At 40.9% G+C, this 21,795-nt stretch overlaps 1 protein-coding gene across 1 annotated transcript; it reads right to left on the bottom strand.

Moving 5' to 3' along the window:
• Positions 1 to 332: 332 nt before the first annotated feature.
• On the bottom strand, positions 333 to 21,565 carry MMRN2 (multimerin 2). The gene is made up of 7 exons (XM_009578729.1): positions 21,288 to 21,565; positions 9,125 to 9,247; positions 7,803 to 7,909; positions 6,322 to 6,390; positions 4,876 to 5,049; positions 1,848 to 3,758; positions 333 to 835 (listed from the first exon to the last, which is right to left on the bottom strand). Exons 1-7 carry the CDS (start codon positions 21,563 to 21,565, stop codon positions 447 to 449), a joined length of 3,051 nt encoding a protein of 1,016 aa, XP_009577024.1. The 3' UTR covers positions 333 to 446.
• Positions 21,566 to 21,795: the final 230 nt, after the last annotated feature.

Below are 21,795 nucleotides of genomic sequence, written 5' to 3' on the forward strand. Positions count from 1 at the left end.
AGGTCCTGGTTTCTTGGTTTTAAGCGTTGAGTTGATATATACAGTCCTTCCTAAAATCTTTTCCTTGCCTGTGGTGGGGGTATTTGCCATGGGAGAATACTCTTTTGCCAGGGAAAAGGAGAAATTATTTGTGTTATAAATGAAGAAAGCCCCACAAAACATTTTTTCTAATTAGGTGCAATTCTCACAGTGGAAGGATTTGGGAATGTGTGTGCTGATACATTTGGAGTCCAAACCATTAGCTTATTACTTGAAAGAAAATCCCATAGCTGCTCACAAGCAACTAATCAAAAGCCAAACACTTCCAGAAAAGAAGCATGAAGACAAATCTAGGGTAGTGCTATGTTTAAACACATGCAGTAGGATTGAATACATCACAGATGAAGCAATAGTGAATTGATCCATTGCATCTATGGAAAGATATCAATAAAACAAAATGTCACTATTCAAGTTTTAAATATTAGGAATCCACCCATTGTTGTCCCAGGTGGACTCCGTTTCACTACAGAGCCCTGCAGCAATTCAAAGCATACTTTCTCCCCCTTCTCCATTTCTGCCATAGCAAAAGTAGTCATGGTGTTTCCATTTGGTGTTTTCCTCTGACTACTTGAGAGAGTTTTTTTGTACCCACGGCTAAAAGAGAGTTGTCCTAATGCTGGTCCTGAACTATACTCCACAGAGATGACAAACAGGTAGACACCTTTATGCGGTGCTTTGAAGTAGCCATGTTCAGGGAAATAGCTGTTCCCGTAATTGAGGTAAGTTTCATTAAACCTCAGAGTTTTTTCTTTATCCTTTCCTTCTGAGAATCCCACATGGAATGCCACCAATGAGTCTGAAAAAGAAAGAGGAACAGGATTTTAGTGGTGAGCATTCTTCTCCCCAGGATCATCAGGGTGGGAGATAGAGTGAAGCCCTGATTTCTGTATGCTCCTTTGTAGAGCTAAATGCTTGACATGGGTATGTGCCTGGGATTAGATCAAATGGTTCCCTGGAAATATCTGAACCTCTACTCTTGGAAAAGTGTAAGGCTGAGACCACCCACGGGGGGGGGGGGGGGGGAAGTAGCACTTTTTTCTGTCCTGAAAATAAATTAGTTTGAATTACATTCTCTGCTTATTCAGTCTTAACTACAGTTTTGCAGCACAGATGCCTAAAGAGGCTGATTTTTGCTCTATGTTACATGTCCGTAACAAGGGCTACAATCAAAAGCCAGTGCTAAAGCTGTGGTGGTTGCAATTACCAGGCGCTTCTGGCCACATGTTTACAGCAAAAGGGAAGTGGCCAGTCACAGTGAAGTGTAAGCTGGAAACTTATCTCTGAAGCTTAGCCATAAGAGAGAGCGTGTGCTCTCAGGTCAGTCCTCCCTGTTCCACTTGTGCAAATTACAGCAGTTCATTTAATGTATCTGTCCACGTTAGGAAGATTTGGTGCTTTGGGTATGCTCCTTCCGGACTCAAATAACAGAGGAAAAAGAAGCAAGACCAGGAAGCCTAGCACTCCCCATCAGCTTCAGAAGAGAACTGGTACTACATTAACATGAGCATCTACAAACAGAATTTGTGTTCTAAACATCTGAAGTTGAATTAGTTCAAGGCCAAATTCCCAACAGCTATAATGGGTGTAATTTTACTGGCCTCAAGCAAAGTGCAGTAGTGTATCAACTTGGTTCTCACTCAAACTGCTTATTTTGATGGAGGGGGAGGATGCAAATAATGTCAGAATTTTTCCCTCCAGTACCCCACAAGATACTGACAGGTCTCACAACTAATATGCTCTGTGTGTAGGACTTACAGCAGGGCCCAGAAAGAAGCTAGACTGGTACATGAGCAAATAAAAGAACCCACCTTTTTCCAAAAGTTCTGTCTGCACTGTATTTCTTCCACTTATCATTTGCATATTTTCTCTGTGCTTCTCAGGCTTTTTCTTGTCTCTTTGCTTGTCTTGACCTTTCTGTTGCCTTCTCACTTTTCTGGTGAGCATTGACTGAATCTTTGTAACATCCAGACTTATATTTGAGGCAGCTAATCCTTCATTGCTTCCAAATAGCTTTTTAAAAATCAGCAGATGCTCCTCTAGCTTCTGCTTAATGGTTGCTAAATCTGCTGAGAGAATTTCTACAGAAATGTTGAGTGGCTCAATTACATTTGCTATTGTCTGATTGCAGCAGAGATTCATGTCACTTCTGGATTCATGCCTCTTGATTGCCAGGCTCAGGTGTTTGATATCATTCTTCAGAGTCATGATATCGTTATAAACTGAGCTATCCAAGGAGTCATCTTTGGCAGCCTCATAGTTAGGTTCCATATGTTCTACGATGCTGCGTTGACTACTAGCTTCATCTAGAGTAGAGGATGTTTGCGTTTCTTCTTTGGGATGCTTAGGAGATGTACGAGCATCATGATTAATCTGTTGACCTCTCTCCAAGAGATGAAATCTCTTCATAAGAGATTCTAAAGTCACGTTTTGTTCTTGGAGTTTATCTGAGTTATGTCTGAGGGATTCTTGCAGCTGAAATACTGATGATATTAGGATACTAGGATCTTCTTCAAACAAGACTTCCATAAATTCTTCTCCCAGTAAAGCCTCCAGTGCTGCTTCATGCCGCATAGCATCTTCCAAAAGAGAGCCGAAAGAACTGTTGAGATACCTGATGTGTCGATGAATTTCTTCATCTTTCTTCTTCAAGAAGCCTATGTCTTCTGAAAAAGCCGTAACTTGTGACTGAAGCTGTCTGTTTTCTTCTTGACGGAGATTAAGGGACTGATGGATAGATGGAAAAGCTGAGGAGAGCTCTTCGATTTCATTTCTCAAGAGATCTTTGAAAACTGACTCTAAGTGCTTCGTATCTTTTAAGTTTGATTCGGTGCCTTCAAGGGAGTAAGTGATATTCTTTAAATCTTCTTCCAGTACGTCAGTGTCCAAAGATACTCTCTGGCAATTACATTCCTCCATGTATCTCAACAGATCTGAATAGTTTTCCCGAAGATTTGAGAGAGTATAGTTGAGCTCTGATATCTGCCTTTCCATTGCTGCTTTGTTTTCTTCCATAATAAGTGATTTCTCCATTAAAGTTATTGTAAGATCTTCTGGTCTATACTTTGAGATATTTTTTTTTAACTCCTTAAACCACCTTTCTAAAACTGCAATATTCTGAAAGGCCACATCTGACTCCATGTAAAGTTCTTTAAGCTGCTTTGCATGCCCTGCCAGAATGTCATTTATTTGTCTGATGGTTGACTGGGTGTTTTCATCTTTGGGACCATGATGTGAGGAGAGTTCTGTTAAATTTTTTTTCAAAGTCTCAAATTTATTTTCAAGATTGTTTTGCTCTTGTTTCATGTTTGCTATGCTGCTGTTCAAAGCTAAGAAGTGGGACTGCTGTATCTTATGAAACTTCTTGAGCTTTGTGTCAGTATCTGCCTTGATCATGGTGAGATTATAGTGAATACTAGCCTGCTGCATTTGCAATTGGTTGTCTATATCTCTTTTCACCTGATCAACTTTCATTACGTTTTCTTGGACTTTTGATTCAAACTTAGTTCCCAGCTCCTGGAATTCCTTCTTGGGCACAGTGCTCTCTTGGAATCTTTCTATGCTTTTCTTGTTGGCTTCCACATCATGGGACAGGTTTCTTACCATGTTTGAGAGGTTCTGTAAGCTTCTGTTGAAGCTTGCCCACATTGGGTTAAAATGTTTCCTTAGAAAATTCTCCACATGGGGAAACAAAACTTGCTGCAGAAGCCTTTCCTGTAGATCTGTTAACACAGTTTAAAAAAATTAATTTAATTAAATTTTAATTCTACTTTTGGAACACATCTTAATCTGGCCAGGGTAACTCAAGTATGTATTTTTTGATAGTAACTGCCATCTTACTCCCCAAAATCTGGCCACATGATAAATTTTGACAATTGCAAAAATAGCCTAATTTTAAATCAAGGTTACTGTGAAGCACATTGTGTCTTTGAGTCTGCAGACAATAACTTAGATATGTATTGACTGCCCCATTTAAGTCATAAAAATACTGCATTTTAAAACCCCTGGACAAGCAGTTTTGTAAGTGGCTGTAACTGCCCATTTTCACAACAGTTCTTAGCTGGTGGGCTCTTGCTTATTTGACTGTCTCATAACATTGTTCTTTTTCTGATGCTTTCTACAATGCATCTTCTACTTCACGAAGTTATATAGCATCTTAACAGCTGAATGTTCCAGGCCAGGGCTAAATAACTTGAAAAACCTGTGAAGTATCTGTACAGGTGTAAATTATACTAAGGCTTGATTTCTAACTTTAATGTTCAAACTTGAGTGCCTTGAAGTTGACTGAAGACAACAGTCTATCATTAGAAAATGTTTCTGTGAGCCAATGGCTCACATTAGTAGGTCAAATTCGGTAGCTCTTATTTTCCCACTCCTATATATGGCAGGAGTAATGTTCCAGAGAAGGGTTGAATGCTACAATTTTTTACATACACCAGTCTGATATTCCGCACATCAGAGTATATAGCATGAGTATGAAAAAAAAACCAAAAACCAAACCTAAACTCTGCATCACCATAGAAGAGAAGAAGCCACAGAAGCAGAATAGTAAGCTAACAAATTTTAGGTATAAGCAACCTCTTGATTCTGTGGTTAAGGCATATTCTGAAATTCTAGAAAAGTGCAAAGGAATCTGCCTTTCATCTCATTTCCCATTTCAAGTTACTCTTGAATTTGGTTCATTCGTTTGTATTGGAATTGCCTCCATTTTTGCTCACTTTAGAAACAACCAGCTGACCAAGGAATATCAGGGTATTTTTGGTTTCAGTTTTTGTTTCTGGTCTGCGTGGTTTTACAGGGCCTATTGGCAGGCTGATAATTCTGCATCAGACCTCTCACCTGAATTGCTCTGGTTCACTTCTAACACCATGCTTGTACCGTTGTTTTCAAATATTCTCTGTAAGTCACCTAAGTTGCTGACTGCTTGATGAATATCACTTTGAAGATCATCCAGTAATGCCTCATGATTTTGAATGACTTCCAACATTTCTCTTGAATCCACAGATGTTGACACTAATCACAAGATTAAAAAAACAAAGTCATGCAACGGAGTGCAGCGACCAGGCGACAGGTATTCCTACAAGACCTCTGAGAACACCTGTGTACTTTTTGCTCTGAAACTTTTGCACTGACATTTAGGGGTTTTGTTGATTTATAGCAGCTAAACTTGCGGTTTCTTTGCAAAGATTTTTTCCAACAGTGATGGAAACCTAATATATTTAAATATTAGCAGAAGAACTTCAGCCATGCTAGCCATGATGGCAGTAAAATGCTCTTCATTTTAAAATCTCCCCATGCCATGAAAATGTTCTGGAATAATAACTCCTTTCAAGTCAATTGACTGAAAGGATAGCAAGGTTTTAACAACCCAGAATAAAAGGACAGGATGAAAGAGCGATTGAGGTGTTTCACTAAGGAATCAGAAGCATAGGGTGTAAGTGTCATAGCTGATTCTTGCTGAGGGCCCTTTAACTGACGTTACTCTAGATAAATACCTACTGATGTGAGCTGTAGATTTCCAAGTGTACACTGAGAGTTGCAGAAACTGGTATATCCCAACTGTGCCATCCTGGGGGCCTCTTACCCTCCAGGACTACCTTTGACCTTTCAATCTAATGTTTTATAAACTTAAGTCCTGTAAAGCACCTGCTTATTCGTTCAGTGCTGAGAGCGTAATGTAAAGAAGACTCTCTTTCAGGGCTGCAATACTACCCTAAAGCCAATCGCTAGAAGATACTTAATGGCACTGCAAGCCACACCATTTCCCCAGAGGGTAAGGAAAGGTCCTTCTTGGATGCTTAGATTGGTAGGATAGAGTGCCTGAGATAATGAATCTACGGTACCTCATAATAATAATCTCAAAGCTACTGGGTAGCTGCTCTAAAATAGCATTTTGAATAGATTATTTTTCTGGTAAGACTTCCGAGCATGGTGTGCTTTCCTGTGAATCCACTTAGCAGAGCAAGGCGTTAAACATCCATGCCATTGAAAGGTTTAATGCTCTGTACCAGATGGCATTCTCACTAGGTATCGCTGATGACCAGTCAGCATACAACTTCTGAAACTTCTGGATGCTTTGTCTGGAGCATTCATGTAGTGTTATACCAAAAGCTCTCATTTATGCCAATAGATGTAGTTGTGTAAGAGCTTTCCCAAATAATGCTTTCACTAGAGATATGTCCATAGCTTATCATGTTAAAATTGCAGCTAAAAAATACATCTTTTTTTTCTGATCTGTGACTGAGAAGTAAAAGAATGGCAAGCAAAATAACTTCAAGCACATACTGTGGTTTGAGAACTCCTCTTCTTCCCGTTCTTCAGTTTGATTTCCTGGCACCAGAATAAAATTGGGATCTGCAATCGAGATGTAATACATCTGTGAAAATGTTTTAGGTGCAGAAACTACTACAGTTTAGCAAGGCACTGCAGGGCAATTTCATGTGTGGTGTAACTGATGTGGAGACAGGCTTCTGCATTGCAGGTTTCTTAGGGAGAGAATTTACTTTGCATACAGTACTGCACTAGCATAAATGATAATGCTATGCAGTAGGGGTATTTTTTTTAACTCATATCGAGTTATTTCTCGTAAGAAATGAGTCTACTGCAAATATGTACTTTTTTTTTCTGGGGGGCCCTATCAAAAGATCTGCAAATTCCTCTTCCTTGTTCACAGTTACCTGAACTTTCTGACGGCACCAACTGTGAGTGATGCTGTACAAATGAGGAGATAAAGATGGAGCAGCTGGTTTTGGTCAATGAGTATAATAAAGCAGAGACTAAACTAGAAGCACTGTATTTGGTAATATCCTTCCAACATTATAAATGTAGGTCAGGCTGGGGCATCACCTTAGAGATAAATCTGTGAAGAACAGCTAAACCTACAGAGATAAAAACAGGAACTCCCATTTTATGCATGGAGTCTGTTTGGGTAGGTGAGTTAGATGAAGATTGTGTGAAAATTTTCACACACGTGTTTGATGTTTTTGTTATGGTTGTCTTAATTACGAGGGGGAATTACCTTTTATCCATTTAAATTCTCCTTCTACTTTTGGAGTATTATTTGCTAAATCCTGCCAATGCCATGAAGCACTCCAGTTTTTAAACCACGCTGTCCCCCTTCTCTCTTACTTAGCCACTGCATGCATCATTATTCAGCATTGCAAAGAGTTGTAGCGGTTTATTGTATGTAAAGGCTATTGCCAGAGCTTCCACGGAAGTGAGAGCCGGGGCTGTGTGTTGTGTGGCGGGGCTGCTCCCCGCTCCAGGAGCCGGTGTCTGTGCGGCTGGGGTAAGAGGGAGGAGGCAGCAATGCAGGCTGGAGAGCGAGTGCTGCCTACCTCGTTTGGACCTGGGTACGTTGCGATTTCCCTAGCCAGGTGACTTCATCCTGTAAACTTGACCATAGGGGCATTTCACTTACTAGCGTTGCTTTCTGATGTCACCAGTTTCTACCTGGAATTAGGCATTCCTAGACGGACTTGAGCATTTGACAGGCCCCCCCTCCCCGGCAAATGAATACCTTTATCCCTGTGTGATACTAACAGAAGAATAAGAAGGTGCTACTAACAGAAGAATAAGTAGCTAATGCTATTAGCTGCTAATTGCAGCTAATTACAACTACTCCTTGTTTCAAGGTATCAGTGCTTTGGGGCATAGCAGACCAAAGGAAATAAGGCATCGATTTTCAAAAAAAGGAAAAACAAATCTTGCCACTGTGACTGGCATTTAGTCATCAATTCTCACGCTTGTTCTCTAGCTTTCCTTACCACGCTGTTCACAGTCCTTGCCAATAAATCCAGGGCAGCATTTCCACTGCAAAGACTTCAAAACCTTCTGTTTCACTTGGTAGACTGGCTTCAGAGCTGTCCTGTACCTGGGGAGTAAGGGTCTGGGCATTAGATAGCAAGTTATTGTCAGCTGGCGTCACTCGGAGTAAATTCACTGACTCTAGCAGCAGTCTGGTGCCAAGCGTGTCCTAGATGACTAATGCAGAACACAGTTAAGAAATTTGTCATAAACTGTATCACTGCTGCTTAGTAAAACATTTAGGCAGTCCACAGCAATTTTTTTCCCCTACATAAGATTGCTTTTCAGGACTACTGTCTACAACAGGACAGTATGTAACTACTACTCAGTGATCAGGGCTCCAGTGGTCTGCCTCATGCTTTACTGTTCCTTGGTAGAGGTTTTTTCCAAACATGCTGGCACTGATCTGACGGAAGTCTGAGAAATGTCACAGATGGCAAATTTATGTAACTATCAGAAATGCAACTGTAATATTTACTGTAATACTCTTTTGCAATCAAATTGGGACTGAGCTTGAATCTCTGTAATATTCTGATGAGTTGTAGAGAAAAATTTATTTTTAAAAAAATATTCCAAAATGTCACTGGTACAAAGGAAGATACAAATTTGTTAAGAACTCCACTAGAAATAATCATGAAACTTTTTTTTTTTGTTCAGAGAAAGAGAAATGAATTGAATTAACAAATAACAAAAGCATTTTTGTAATCAACTACATAGATGTGAAAACATGTAGGTGAGTATTAAATATTATTTCACTTCAAAAGTCTGTTGTGATTCAATGTCTCCCAGCTTTAAAAATGTATCAGTCCTGGTACCTTAAGGTACACTACTGGCTTTCACCAGTACTCTTTGGGCAGCCAGTCCTTCTGAAAGAAGGGTGAGCACTTGGGTGATTGCACATCTCTACTCCTGCCATGTAAGTGGTCTCACTGATGGCCACAGGCAGAGATTTTTTAAGTTATGCGTGTGTATTATGACCTGAAAATCATAGAAAAGGTATGGTCTCTGTTTTTTTCTGAATAAACACATGGGAAGATTTGAAAAATCACTTAATCACCTTGTAGTCCTGTACTTGATGGCTTGGAAAGGCAGTTGTCCTCCCAGGTTACTTAAATGCCTGATCACCTTAGGTACATAAATCAGACCCTACATCACTTTGGTATTAAACTGAGTTGGTGCTTTAATTCTTTTTAAAATGTGTCATTAAATATTTTTGAAAATATCATTTAGATACTTCAGAGAAAATTATGTTGTCTTTATTGGTTTTATTTAAGATACTTACATGATCTTCTGGCAGTCCGGTGCTCCGTTTAGACAGGGCTGTTGGGAGTTGACAATGTACTTCTCCTTCATGCAGGCTTCTATGTATGTTACCAGCCGGGACTGCATGAAGGAACACCAGTTCCTAGTGGAAGAAAGATATGGGAAAGGAATTTGAAGTAGGTCTTTTAAAGTCTCTGCTTGTAACTGTGCCAAGGAAGAGTGAAATGCAGAAGGGCCTTCTAATTTTTTTTCCTTTTTTTTTTTTTTTTTCCCCCTCTTTTCATCTGGATGATGAGGAAAGTGGAAAATGCTTGCTAGCTTCTCCCTCCACTCCCAGTTCATTTGTTTTCATTTGGGATGTTTATCTGAGTTTGTTACAAAAGGGTTGATTGTCTGAACTTTGCATTAGTCCCATTTCCAGTCCTTTCATTTAGCAGGAGAAATTTCCAACTCACGATAACCTGCAGGTTAATGTCACTTTAAATGTCAAATTGCCTTTCTCGGCGTGTTGCCATTTCAGATGCCTAATGACTGACTCATCAGGTTGAGGCAGACTGCTTCTGAAAACTTAATCCTACATAAGCTCCATTAATAATCAGTGTCTTGCTAAGTATTACTTCTTCAAGATAATATAGTAACTGATTGGATTTTATGAATTAGACTAGCTTTGAAGTAATTTCTCCCATCACCTGCAGGAAAATAATATTGGAAAAATGAGGGTGGTGTTCTTGGGTTTTAGTTTTATGCTTATAGCAAGGACATGTGAGTTTTACTAGTCTGGTAAATTTTCCAAGTCAGAATTATATAGACATCTGTTAGTCCCAGAGTGTAGGTGAGCCTCTTCGTTTTCAAAAGTTTAAAGTTAAGACACGGATGTGTATGGTGGGTTGGAGTCTGATGGTTAAAATCCAGGATCAGAAGTGACAGGAGGTGAGGAGTAATAACTGTAATGGGAAATGAAAAAAAATGTGATTATTGACATCTGATTAATTAGTAACTGCAATTATTGTTGATAAACTATGCATGTATTCAACACACTATTTCAGATGGTGTGTTTACAGAAGTTCACCAGTTAAACACCAAGGGATCCTACCATTCTCTATGGATAGTGATGAGTAGAAAAGGGATGTGACAGCTTTGTTTGGACAAAGAAGCTATAGGGAGACAAGGGGTTCCTGCTCTCCCACTGTTTAACTCTGGCTTTAACAAAACCTTCAGAGGAAGAGTCACTGAACCAGCAATTGCATTTTACAGACAACCTGTCTTAAAGACAGTCTGGGGCCTCGTGTTTGGCTACATGTCCTGCCTATTGTAGGAGAGCTCCTACAACGGGTATTTCTAAAACTGTGTGCGCACAGGGCAATTAGGAAGTTGCAACATACCACTTAACAACATACCGATGTTAAAACGTGCTAATCCTCTTCCTTAGGGAAAAGGTGGGGTTGAGCAGTTCGGAGAGAGAAATGAAAAAATATATACGACCCTCGCTGTTACACCTTAACTTTCCAGAGTGTCTCTATATAGACAGGTCCAAACAGGCTGCCAGGTTAACAGTTAACCTGACTGGTTCCTGTCCTGGGAAATGGAAGCAGGGATTGGATTTAGTTCCTCTTTTCAAATGAAGGTGCAGTTTTTGAGGGATAAGGGGCGTATAGCGGCACGCTGGCTCTGGCAGTTCAGCCTCTGTGGTTTAGGCTCTGAAGCGGTGACTTTCCACAGCCTGGGCCACCTGGGCATCAGGCAGGCTGCAGAGGACTCCACCTTCCCCAGCGACCCATGAAATCCAGCTCTTCCCTTTGCAGCAGAAGCTGCGGCCCCTCTGAATGTCCCTTGATGCCTCATTCCTTGAGGCCTTCATCGCTCCCTCATGGTAAAGCACCTGCAGAAGAAACAGCTCTCTAAGTGTCATGAAATTAGCTGTCCTGGTTGAAGACCACTTGAATCTCAAACTGAGCTACTCTGCTATGTTAGATATCCATGTGACAGGTGTACTAGTGATGGCAAGAACTGGTCGTTATGGTTTGTTTAGTTGGGTTTTTTTAACATTGTTCTTCCTGATACTGCCGCTGGCAATTCAGTACTCAAAAATTGTCGTGGGAAGTTTGAATGTCCAAGAGTAAATCTGATGAGTGAGCAGGTGCTATTTTCACATGATTTGGGTTTCTCTCCCTCTGTCTGGCATCTCTAGGGGTCTGCTGTTCTACCTCCAGTAGAACAGCATCCAGTATAGTCACAGCCATTACTATGAGCCTTAGAGCTTGCTGGTGTCAATATATGCAGCATATCTGCTTAAATGAAGCCTGGAGAAAAATTAGAAATCATAGTATATGGCATTATGCATACTATTAAATTCCTTTCCTATAAGAAATCAACACTAGTTTCTCAGAACAAAAGTAAAACCAGTACTAGTCCTGGAAGTTGGGGTATTTGGAGAGATCAGGAGGTTCTTGTACTCCACGAGTTTTTCAGAGCTGGTGTTACAATGGAGCACAGCAGTGTATGAGGGAGAGAGCCGAGCTGCTAAAAAGCAGCTGAACTTTAGGCAGTATATTTTTAAATGGGAAGACAGGAACCAAATCTCTGATAATCAGCATATATGGAAAAAGTTTGCCTCTCTGAGAGAGTTGCAGAAACAATGGGGAACTGAGTCCCGCAAAAAAGCAGAAGCTGCGGCCACAGCGGCCGGGCAGCTCGGGGAAGGGGAGGGAGCTGCAAGGAAGCTGGAAACATCGGGAGGAAAGGGCAGACAGCCTGGGCTAGCTGGGAACAGTTCACCAGGCTTGCTGGGATGTTCAGAGCCTTTTCTGCTCCACCATTTCTTAAGGAAAATGTGATTGCAATTTCAGTGAACACCCATGCAAACAAAACTTTTCACCTCTTAAAAGCAGGGGCAGGAATCCGGCAAAGCCTGTGGCGCTGGGAAAGCTGACCAGGAAAGCAGTCTGCTGCAGCCTGGGCTGTGATTTCAAGCCAAAACAGCTGTTTTGGTGAGCTGTAGTTTTAAGGCCTTTGCAAGTGACTGGGGAATTTTTGTGCCTATTATCAACGAGAGTCTTTTTTCCTATGGGACTGAACCAGAGGACAAATCCTCAAGTTTTTATTAAATCATTACTCTTCCGGAGTCAAACGCTCTGCTTGTGTCACCAGGCAGCTCCGTTAAAGCCAACAGACCAACACACATGCTCTGGCTGACGTCTGCCTCCGAGGCGTGCGTATGTCCACCAGGCTTTATAAGGCTGCATCACTTTTCAGTGGTCAGTGTAAGATGAATAACTCTGAAACAGAGACCCCATTTGCAGTTAGGCCGTCCTCTCGCATGTGCTTGGCAAGCCATAGCTGGGAGTAGCTTTTCCCCCTCAAATGCTCTCTGGTTTTTTTCCGGGGAAATAAAGTGACTGGGTGCTGCTGCTGGAGCTCGCTGGCATTGTTGCTAGGTGCAGTATCTTGGGTCTGCCCACGGGATGCCTGCCAGATCCAGGCTGGAGTCTGCATTCAGTGTGGAAACCTCCTTTTAAAATAGGATTCTTTGGCTTTACTGTTTTGTTCTTTCCTAGTGAAAACAATCCACACCCCATGAATCATCATCTGGGCTGATTTGTTTTTCCCACCATACTCAGCTCCCAAACAAGTCCTTTGAGTCATGTAGGCCATACAAATCTAAACCAAGTGTTTACATGCATCAACATGTGTGTGAGCAAGAATGCGGCATCGTATGACTGTGAGTACTTTTGCTATATTGCACGTGTAAATGCGCACACAAATTTAATAGAAAATAGAAGGATTCCCTTTCAAAACCTGTTAATGTGTTGGAGGTATCTGGTGGGCTTCCCACTTGTAGAAAGGGCTTATGTTGTATCAGAAACGGAATCAATGGTTGATCCCAACTTAATGCTTACTTTGGAAGTTATTAGCATTATGCAGAATGAATAGCATGAAAAAAAGGGAAGCTGATCAAAATCTATTATTTCATCAAATAAGTAAATAATGCCTATTTTTTCCCATCTGTAATGAGCTGCAATATAGATATGTGTGCCCAAAGGTGAAACTTATATTGCAGTATTTTTTGCACATCTTGTCAAATGCTTCCTTTTAAGAAAACTTTGATATCTGTTACTAAAAATACTCCTTAACTCTATTAACCTTGAGGGAAAATCTGTCATTCTTCAATGTTAAGTGGAACAATTTAAAGACTTACAAACGCTTGATCTAAAGATCAGTGAGGCGAGCGGGACTTCTGCTGCTGGCACCAGTGGGCTCTGAATCAGGCTCTGAAGTTTCAAAGAGCTGCTCTTTCACAAATAGCACTTTCTTTATTCAGCTGGTTTCTGGAACACAGCAGCTTTGTGTCCTGCTTCTGCATTTTTTCCCCTCTTTGTAATTATGTTGCCTCATTCACTGAATATATAACCAACTTAACACTCTCTGCTTTTATTCTCTTTAATACAGTTTCCTTTTGATTCAAGCCTCTGCTGCCAAGGAGAGAGGAGTAGAAAGAAGTTGCTCATGTGAGGAAAGCAGAAGAGCTCTCTCTCCAGTCTGGTGAATGGTAAAGTTTATAACAATACTGCAAGTTAGAGCAACACTTAAGGGAACCCTAGCAAATCCAGGGCTACAGATGTTTAATTTGTTCAGTTGCTTTTCCTGTTTTACATTCCAAGCACATTAATCCTTTTTCTTTAACCAGGAAAAAAGCATCTGAATAATTTTCTTTGCTAGACTTGATGGTTTTTTTCTAGGCTTTCTTCTAATCTCCTTATTGAACAGAGTCTTCACATGAATAGAGTCATCCATTTTTGCCTTATTTTGAGGCAAGTGTGTTCTTTTGTCTGAGGTTAAACACATCTGATGACAAGGCATTCTGTACTTAAATAAGATGCAGCAACTTTAGGTTAGCTCCTTTTATTTGAACCTTTAAGGTCTTTAAACTAAAAACTGAGCTTACAATGATTTTTTTCTTGTGTTGGATACTACTTCTGCTTTTACTGAAACACTGCAAAATGCAGGCAGTTCTATCTCTGATTCTAGGGTTTGGCTGGGCTGCCTTATATCATAGCAAACAAAATAAAACCCACAGAACCGGGAGATGAAGCGACATGGCTGGTCTGCGGTAATTATCACTCTGCTCAAATAAATACGGGGTAGTCTCTTTTCATACAGCACTACACCAACAATTGCAGCATGATGGTGAGTGTGAGTAATGCCCCCTAGCTTTATTTTTCTTAGTTACATGTTCTCAAGATTGGTTCTGCAATGCATAATTTTAGACACTTCCTAGGTCAGTGGAATTTGTGCCTGAACAAAAGCTTCAGGACTTCAGGACGTTGTTTTTCCATAAGTGTTGCTGTTCCTTTCGCTGTAGTAGTACAACTGAGTTGTCCTTCACATCAGTTTCCTCAGGTTTCTATTCTCAAGGAAGCCAGTTTCTATAATTACTTTGAAAACTCCTGTCCAGCCATTCCTGTGTCTACCGCTGACAGAGCACAGAATGTTTCGGGTCCATGACACTTTCCTTTTATATACAGTGCAAAAGGCACCAGATACACAGTTATTGCTGCTTAAATATGCTACAAGATGACAACAGAGGACTATGTTCTTCTAATTTAAACAAGCGATTTTCCACTAACTTGTGCAGAACAACTCCCGATTCATACCAGTTGAAGCGGAAAAGAAGTATGGGGCTTTAGCTATGGAATAATCTATGTTCTGTTTTTCCCTCAGTGCAAAATTCTCACTAGCAAGGAAAAGCAGCCTCAATAAAACAGAGGTAAAATATCACATTTAAATTAATCTGAACTAGGACTATGCATGTCAGTTTTAAGACAGACGTATCTCTTTGTTCATTATGGAATGTAGAAGGTATTCAGCTGTTGAAAAAGGTGATAGCTGTCCAAGGGAACATGGTGTGCCACCAGGTTTTTAATTAGCGGACAGCAAGTGATTGCTGGTGGTCTGTCAGTGAATTCTCCAGCTCTTCCCAAACAGCCAGAACTCTGTATTACAATCAGACAGCAGAAACTCTCATATTTCTCCATCTTTCCCTTAGGATGAGTAGAGCTCCCTCTCAGGCAGGGTCTGGGATCTTCCCATGACTCATCCCATGAACCACCCTGGTTTTCACTGGGGTTTAAGCAGACTATTTGCAGTTTGCCTTAACAAGCTGGGCTGAAAAGAGTGGCAGCAGTAATTTCAAACATGTGGATTTCTGTATAGTGCTGGAAGTCTTCCAGAGCCCTGAGTAACGCTGGTTGAATGTCACTTTTATGCCAACAGTAGTGCCAGTTAGTGTGTTTTCAGCTGGGACTTGTCCTGCAGAATGTCCTAAAGATGTAGTGCAGGGAAGGCTTTCTGAGCAAATCCAGTCCTGAACCTGGAACCTAACTGGGAGCAGGAGCTCAAGAGAAAGCAGGCTTGGCTGGGAGCTGGTTTTGAGCGAAATCCAACTGTTGTACAAGCAACTTCAGAGAAATAAATGCAAGAGGATTTTCCTCTTCACAAAGCACCCACAGCCATTACCTCATTTATATTATCTTCCCCACAATAGAAGCTCTACAGCCCACTCAGAGGGCAGCTTACACTTGGATTTCATCTTTTGATTCCTGCAGACTTAAGTTCACCCCTAGTATAGCACACTCACCCCTTTGTCAGACCTTGTCTTGAAGCAGGAATCACAGCCAGTGGCCACCCACCAGCACAGCTGTGCTGATGCCAGTGAGTCAAAAATGGGCGGGAAGACAACCTTCCCAGACGGCATGCGCTCAGGGTGCTGACGAGTGCACCAAGGTTTGCCCTGATCATGTTTTGGGCATGAGTGTAATTTTGTTCAGGGTTGGCCACTGATCGCTTGTTCAAGGGGTATTGACCCTCACAAGTAGGAAGGCATTGGATCGACGTGGTAATAGTGCTGATGGCGGTTCTGCGGTATGCTGAGACAAGGCATCCCTTGCTATCTGCTGAAAGAATTAATTGCTGCAGCTTGCACTAATGAGCTGTGAAATAAAACAATCCTTTGGGCGCAGAGGGTTCAATAACTCCTCTATCACATGCAATGAAGCTGTGTCATTTGCATGAAATATGCTAATAGAGAGCCATTCCACCTGCAGCTGTGCCATTCAACAAGAGCCAAATATCAGAGAATTTCCTAAAGTCCTGAAAGGAGCCAAGTGCCTAACTTTGATAGGAAACTATTGCTTCTGTTAATGAACTTGGCACTGCGAAAGTTATTGTTGAGCACTCAATGGCCATTCCACTAGTTTGCAAGATGTCAGGGGCTGAAGGTCACATTTAGCTGCATTTCATCCAAACCTCTTCTATTTTAAGCATGTGTTCTATGCCCCTTTGTTGGGAAATTTCAGTATCCCATAAGCTTCCCTAAGAAAGTCCCTGTCTAGTTTTGAAGAAATAGATGAGTCAGTGTGAAACTGGTGTTAATTAAATCAATGAATGTTTTCCTGTAAAAGCGGACAAAAAAATAAGCTATTAAGATTGAGCATTGTTCTGACTTTCCCTAGAATAAGACTGATTTGGCTTTTCTCTGCTTGTCTACACTTCAGAGGGTAGTTGTTCTGTATTTTGACACCCTGGGTAATCACAAAAAGAGGCCTGTTTCTTTGGGGCTGTCTCGGTGCCGAACTAGAGGTGTGTGTTTCAGTGAGATAACACACCTGGCTGACATCAGGAAGCCTTCCTCTAATCAAGGGTGACTTCACAGAATCATGTGTCCAAACCTCAAAATATGTTAATGCAATTAAGGATTTACTTATGCTGAAAATTTCTGCCTTTCTATTTATAGTTCAGGTGGTGGGGGTTGGGTGTTTTGTTTTGTTTGTTTGTTTCTTTTTTTTGCACACACATTGTAATTGTAAGAAAAATCCCAATGGATGACAAGCTGGATGTGTGTTTATGGATTAAAGAGAGGAAGGAAAATTAAACCACCTACCCAACTGGAGGGAAAAATCCAAAACAAGGGCTACTTGGCTATGATTACACTTTTAGTTGCTTTGCTCCTTCCCATCTCATCCCCTCAGACCATTTCTCTTATTGTGTGAGCCATCCATCTGGGGACCAAATTTGTCAGTGTGGCTACTGAGGGGGGAAGTTAAAAATAACCTCTGCTTTTTCCTAAGATTATTTTTAACCTGGGACACTTAAGTGATCTGGTTTACAGTGTTACTTGACAGATAGGTCAGGCCAACTGAGGGTACAGGCGGCTTTGGGCTTTGCTGTCAGAGCTAGCCTGTGATGGGATTGCCCCTTTTAGATGCTTCATTTTTTTATATATATATTTTTTTTTTTAAATGAAATATGAACGCTAAGTGCATGACATCTGAGTTGTCAGCCTGACTGTTCTTGGTGGTGTTGGCACATGGATTAGATTAAAGCCAGCCAGCTACGATTCTGCACAGTGCTGAGAAAAGATAGAAGCCTTGGGCTGCAGTGCTCCACTAATGGTGCTTCAGTGCATTGCTTAATTTGAGAAATAATCCGTTAGTAGGGAGAGGAAACAAGCCCTTCTGAGTGTAATTACAGTAAAGGTCTTTCCATGGATCTCAGATCAACGGAGGTAAGTCCATAGCAAAGGTAGAGAGAAGATGGTGTGTTCTTCCCAGGACCCAGGAAACTTTCCCTCCAAAGGCTGGGTCACCGTGTTCCTGGCCCTCATACAGCCGCATGGAGGAGGACATGTGTGTCCAGTTCTGTCTGCCCAGGTCTGAATTGTACAGCCTAAGGGAGGGCACACAGCTCTATACTTATGTGGCCCTCTCCTTCAGCTCCCCTGAGACCAGCTTGTGTCATTACCAAGTATTTGGTGGAAGCGGCTCTAAAGAAACAAAAATCTCCAAGGTGGCTTGTCAGTTTAGGACAAGTTTGCACAAGCTATCAGGTGTGTCATCCACATAGCAATTGTCAGGATAACAATAGTGATGTATTATCTCCTTGGCAGATTTATTATCCTTTTCAATATGACTTGATCAGACAGCAGTTGAATTGGCTACATCTAGTGGTAAGCAGGTGATGAGTTGATGCAAAGCTAATGAAAGTTCTTATTTGATATTTACTGGATCATTTCTAGAACTTCCACATATCTGGTCATGTCCCAGGCATCTTTTTGAGCCTCACTTTAGCTGCCTGTATCCACACACAGGAAAGCCACTGGTAACAACAGAGCATTCCCATGAAGTTCTGCATTAGGCATCTGTTTTATATGGGAAATGAAGAGTGCAAATGTATTTATTACCTATTTTGGGTACTATGCATTGAGTATTTATGAAATCCAGAACCTGTTTCTACTGTTCTTGCTCTTCATCTTCCATTGCTAAAACAAATGCTGATACAGTCCAGCAATATCACAGTACAGATCTCTTCGTATACCTGTGCTTTCATTTCCCTTTTTAATTCTGCAGAGCATTTGGGTACACATGGATCCATTTACCTCAGCTATGGAATAAAATATCTAAAGTCAAACCAATCAGCTCATATGAGGTACAGCTGCTGGGGGAGGAAGAAAAAAAGATTATTTACTTTGGAAAATTGGCCCTTTTTGATATTTTTTATTTTGTAAATAACAAGTACAAACGCTTATCCACTTTGAACAGGCAGAGCTTCTCTGGTGCACTCGAATACAAGCAACAGCTGAGATACTAAACTGTTACCTAGTTCTTCCTCTAAAGAATAGTTGAAACAAAAGGATTATTATCCACAAATTTCTCTTTTTTAAGAGAGAGGCCTTTAAAAAGTCACCTAAAGGCTAGTGAATTTTTACCGATTTTCTTATTTTAAAACTCTTATTCTAATAATCTTGTTATCCTGAGAGGAATTCATTAGTCAAGTAACATATCCAAGCATTTGACTGCGATGTAATGAGTCACTTCACCTTACATGCTGAAACAGAAACCAGAGGATTCTGTCTGACTAGTTACTAGTCGTGATGGTCTCAATTATTCAAATAACTGCAATAAGAAAAATAATAATCTCAATTTTAAAAAAATCTGAGAATATTTTGTAGCAACCACTGTTCTTAATACATAAGGAAAATAGCAAGAGGTTGGAAAAAAACGCATGATTTTTGTTAGAAAATTATGAGCGTCAAATTTACCATAGATTTTGTTTGTTTCCTAGTTCTGAAAATAAAGCATTTTTTTATTTCAAAAGCAAACTAGAAGTGGGACATAGTTTTGATAGAAAATTATTTTCTACCACCCCGGGCATTTTTATGGCATGTCTTTATCTCCTGTCTCTTAATTCCTGGTTAACCCCTGATGCTTTTCTTCTTGCTCTCCCCTTTAGAGATATAAGCCTAGTTCTTCCATGTTTTTTCCAGGGCATGTGTCACACTTGTAGGGAGGAAATACCAGATTCGTGACAACTTCTTATCTATGCATAGCAGTGTACTCCAGCCACGAGCACCTGACATGCACTTGGGGACTTTAGGCTCTGAAGGTACATTGCTTCAACCATTTGCAATGACTTTTAGAATTTGGAGTGCAGTTACAAGGGGAGCCATGCTGTCTGTTCTTATTCACACTCTCTCCCCTCATTTTTGGACGTAATTCCTCTCAAAGTCTCAAATTTCTTTTGTAAGACATCCCAGCTTCCCGCGGTTGTGCGCACTATAGATGCGATAGCTCTAGCAAAAGAACAAATACCTTAAAGCTACTGCCAGGCTAGATTTTGATTGCCTGTAGTCATCAACATAGCTTTATAATTGGGAAGAACATTATGATTTGACTCATTATGCAACTATCTCCATAAAAGGAGGAAGTATTTCTCTTCTTGGGAGGAAATTGGGATGAGTAATAGCTGGTGCTGAACTGAATTACACAAGCTGGTGCTGAACGAAGTTACATAGCAAAGGAAGAAATCCCTATTAGGACAGTATCTTACAGCATCTTGCTGACCTATACATGCACCTTTTTACACCACTGAATTTTCGTAGTACTTATAGTTTTCAGAATGCTTTCCACATTTCAAATGATTACCACCTTGCAGTATGAGGTGGAAGCCCAGAGTACCCCTTAGGCTTTGTTTTCTTTCCTTTGACAGCGTCTGAAATGCATTAACCAGAAGCTGGTGAATTAACAGCGCATGTCATTATCGAACACTACAGGCTTTAGAAAATGACTTAAGGGTAATGGCGGGAGGTACAGATTTGTGAGAAGATGTAGTAGGAAGGGCAACAGGGTTTTAATACACTCACCACGCTACATGCAGGAGGGAGGCCTTAATTTTACATATAGGTGAGATTAGAAACAGGATTGCATACTGAAAGGGAAGCATGACATGAACAAGGTTTTGTAGTCTCTTTCCATCTCCCTTTTTTCCTTTCCTCAAGAGCATTTAAAGGGAAAAATGCCAGGGTATCCTAAAGTACTGAGCTGTGAACAGCACTCGCTGTGCTGCTGTTTCAGCTCTCCCAAACAGGGCTCTGCAGTACCTATCCATCAGGGCTATAAAAAATTCACTCACTGTCCTGCTTGGTTTTCATCTATTTTAAACATTTAGAGACCTACTTACGTGCCCTGTAAATCTTACAAAAATCATAGTGTTTGGAAATCTTTCTGGTGAAGTACATGGCTTTTCCACTCAGGCTAGCTACTTTTCTGCTATGGATTACCATGAGAAGCATTTCACTGTCATAAAAACCTTTGGGGGGGTGAATTTGTGGTAATTTTCATGCTTATTTATTATTCCTTTGTCATATTTACTCCTCACTATTTTTATTTTGCTAACATCCCACCTGCAGCCAGGCACATTCCTATGATGGGCAAAGGTTGTCACGACCAGCAAAAATAATCAGCATTGGTTTGTGATGGGAAAAAGTCAGTAAATTAATTTCACCTGGTTCTGCTTTGACAGAAATAACGTTTTGTTTTATGGTGGTACAGCAGAACTGGAAGGCTTCATATCTGCCAGGTGTGTCCGGAGACCTAAGCCCATTCTGCTGTCTCAGACTAGGACGAAGAGCCGGTCCCATCTGTGGTTTCACCCTCCACAAGCAATTTAGCTTTCTGTTTCTGTAGTTAAAACATTTTAAACCTCCTGTTTGAATATAGATTGATCCCTAAAATCTAATATATTTTAATGAGAAACTTCTATCAAAAATGGTCCTTTATCAGCAGCTTATAAAGGTATCAGACAGGATTGCCCTATCATGACGTGTAAGACAGACACATCGGGGTACTTACCCATTTCGGGACTGTGGGCTCGCAGCTTCAAAATCCTCTCTCTCTTCCCGATGCGAGGAGATCATACTCGAAGGGTAATCTTGAGTATCCTCCCTGAGCCCTTCTGCCTCCCAATAACCTTCTTCCCCCTGTGACAGAGGAGTCCTCTGGGGGTATGCAGAGGTCTCATAAATTCGTGGCTTGTGCACTGAACCATCATGATATCCATGATGGTCTGAGTGTTTGACCAGCTTTGCCAATCCTACTGTATTACAGATGAGCAAAAGCTTCACTAGCATTGTGGGGTTCTTCCCACCCGGTTACACCAGTTACACCTGTCTCCTCTTCTCTGAAGCACAGCCTGGAATATATTAGAGTCTTGGTTCCCTACCATAGTTGGAAGAAGGAAGGAAAAAAAAAAAAAAATATTGTTACAAAGAGCGGAAAAAGCTTTCGACCCTCCCAGCTACTGTGGAAACGTCCGTGGCTATTGAACAATGTGAGTCTGGTTCCTGTGTGGGGCTCAAAC

Source organism: Fulmarus glacialis, unplaced genomic scaffold, assembly GCF_000690835.1.
Source record: "Fulmarus glacialis isolate BGI_N327 unplaced genomic scaffold, ASM69083v1 scaffold7305, whole genome shotgun sequence".
In the NCBI taxonomy this organism is placed as follows: Eukaryota; Metazoa; Chordata; class Aves; order Procellariiformes; family Procellariidae; genus Fulmarus; species Fulmarus glacialis.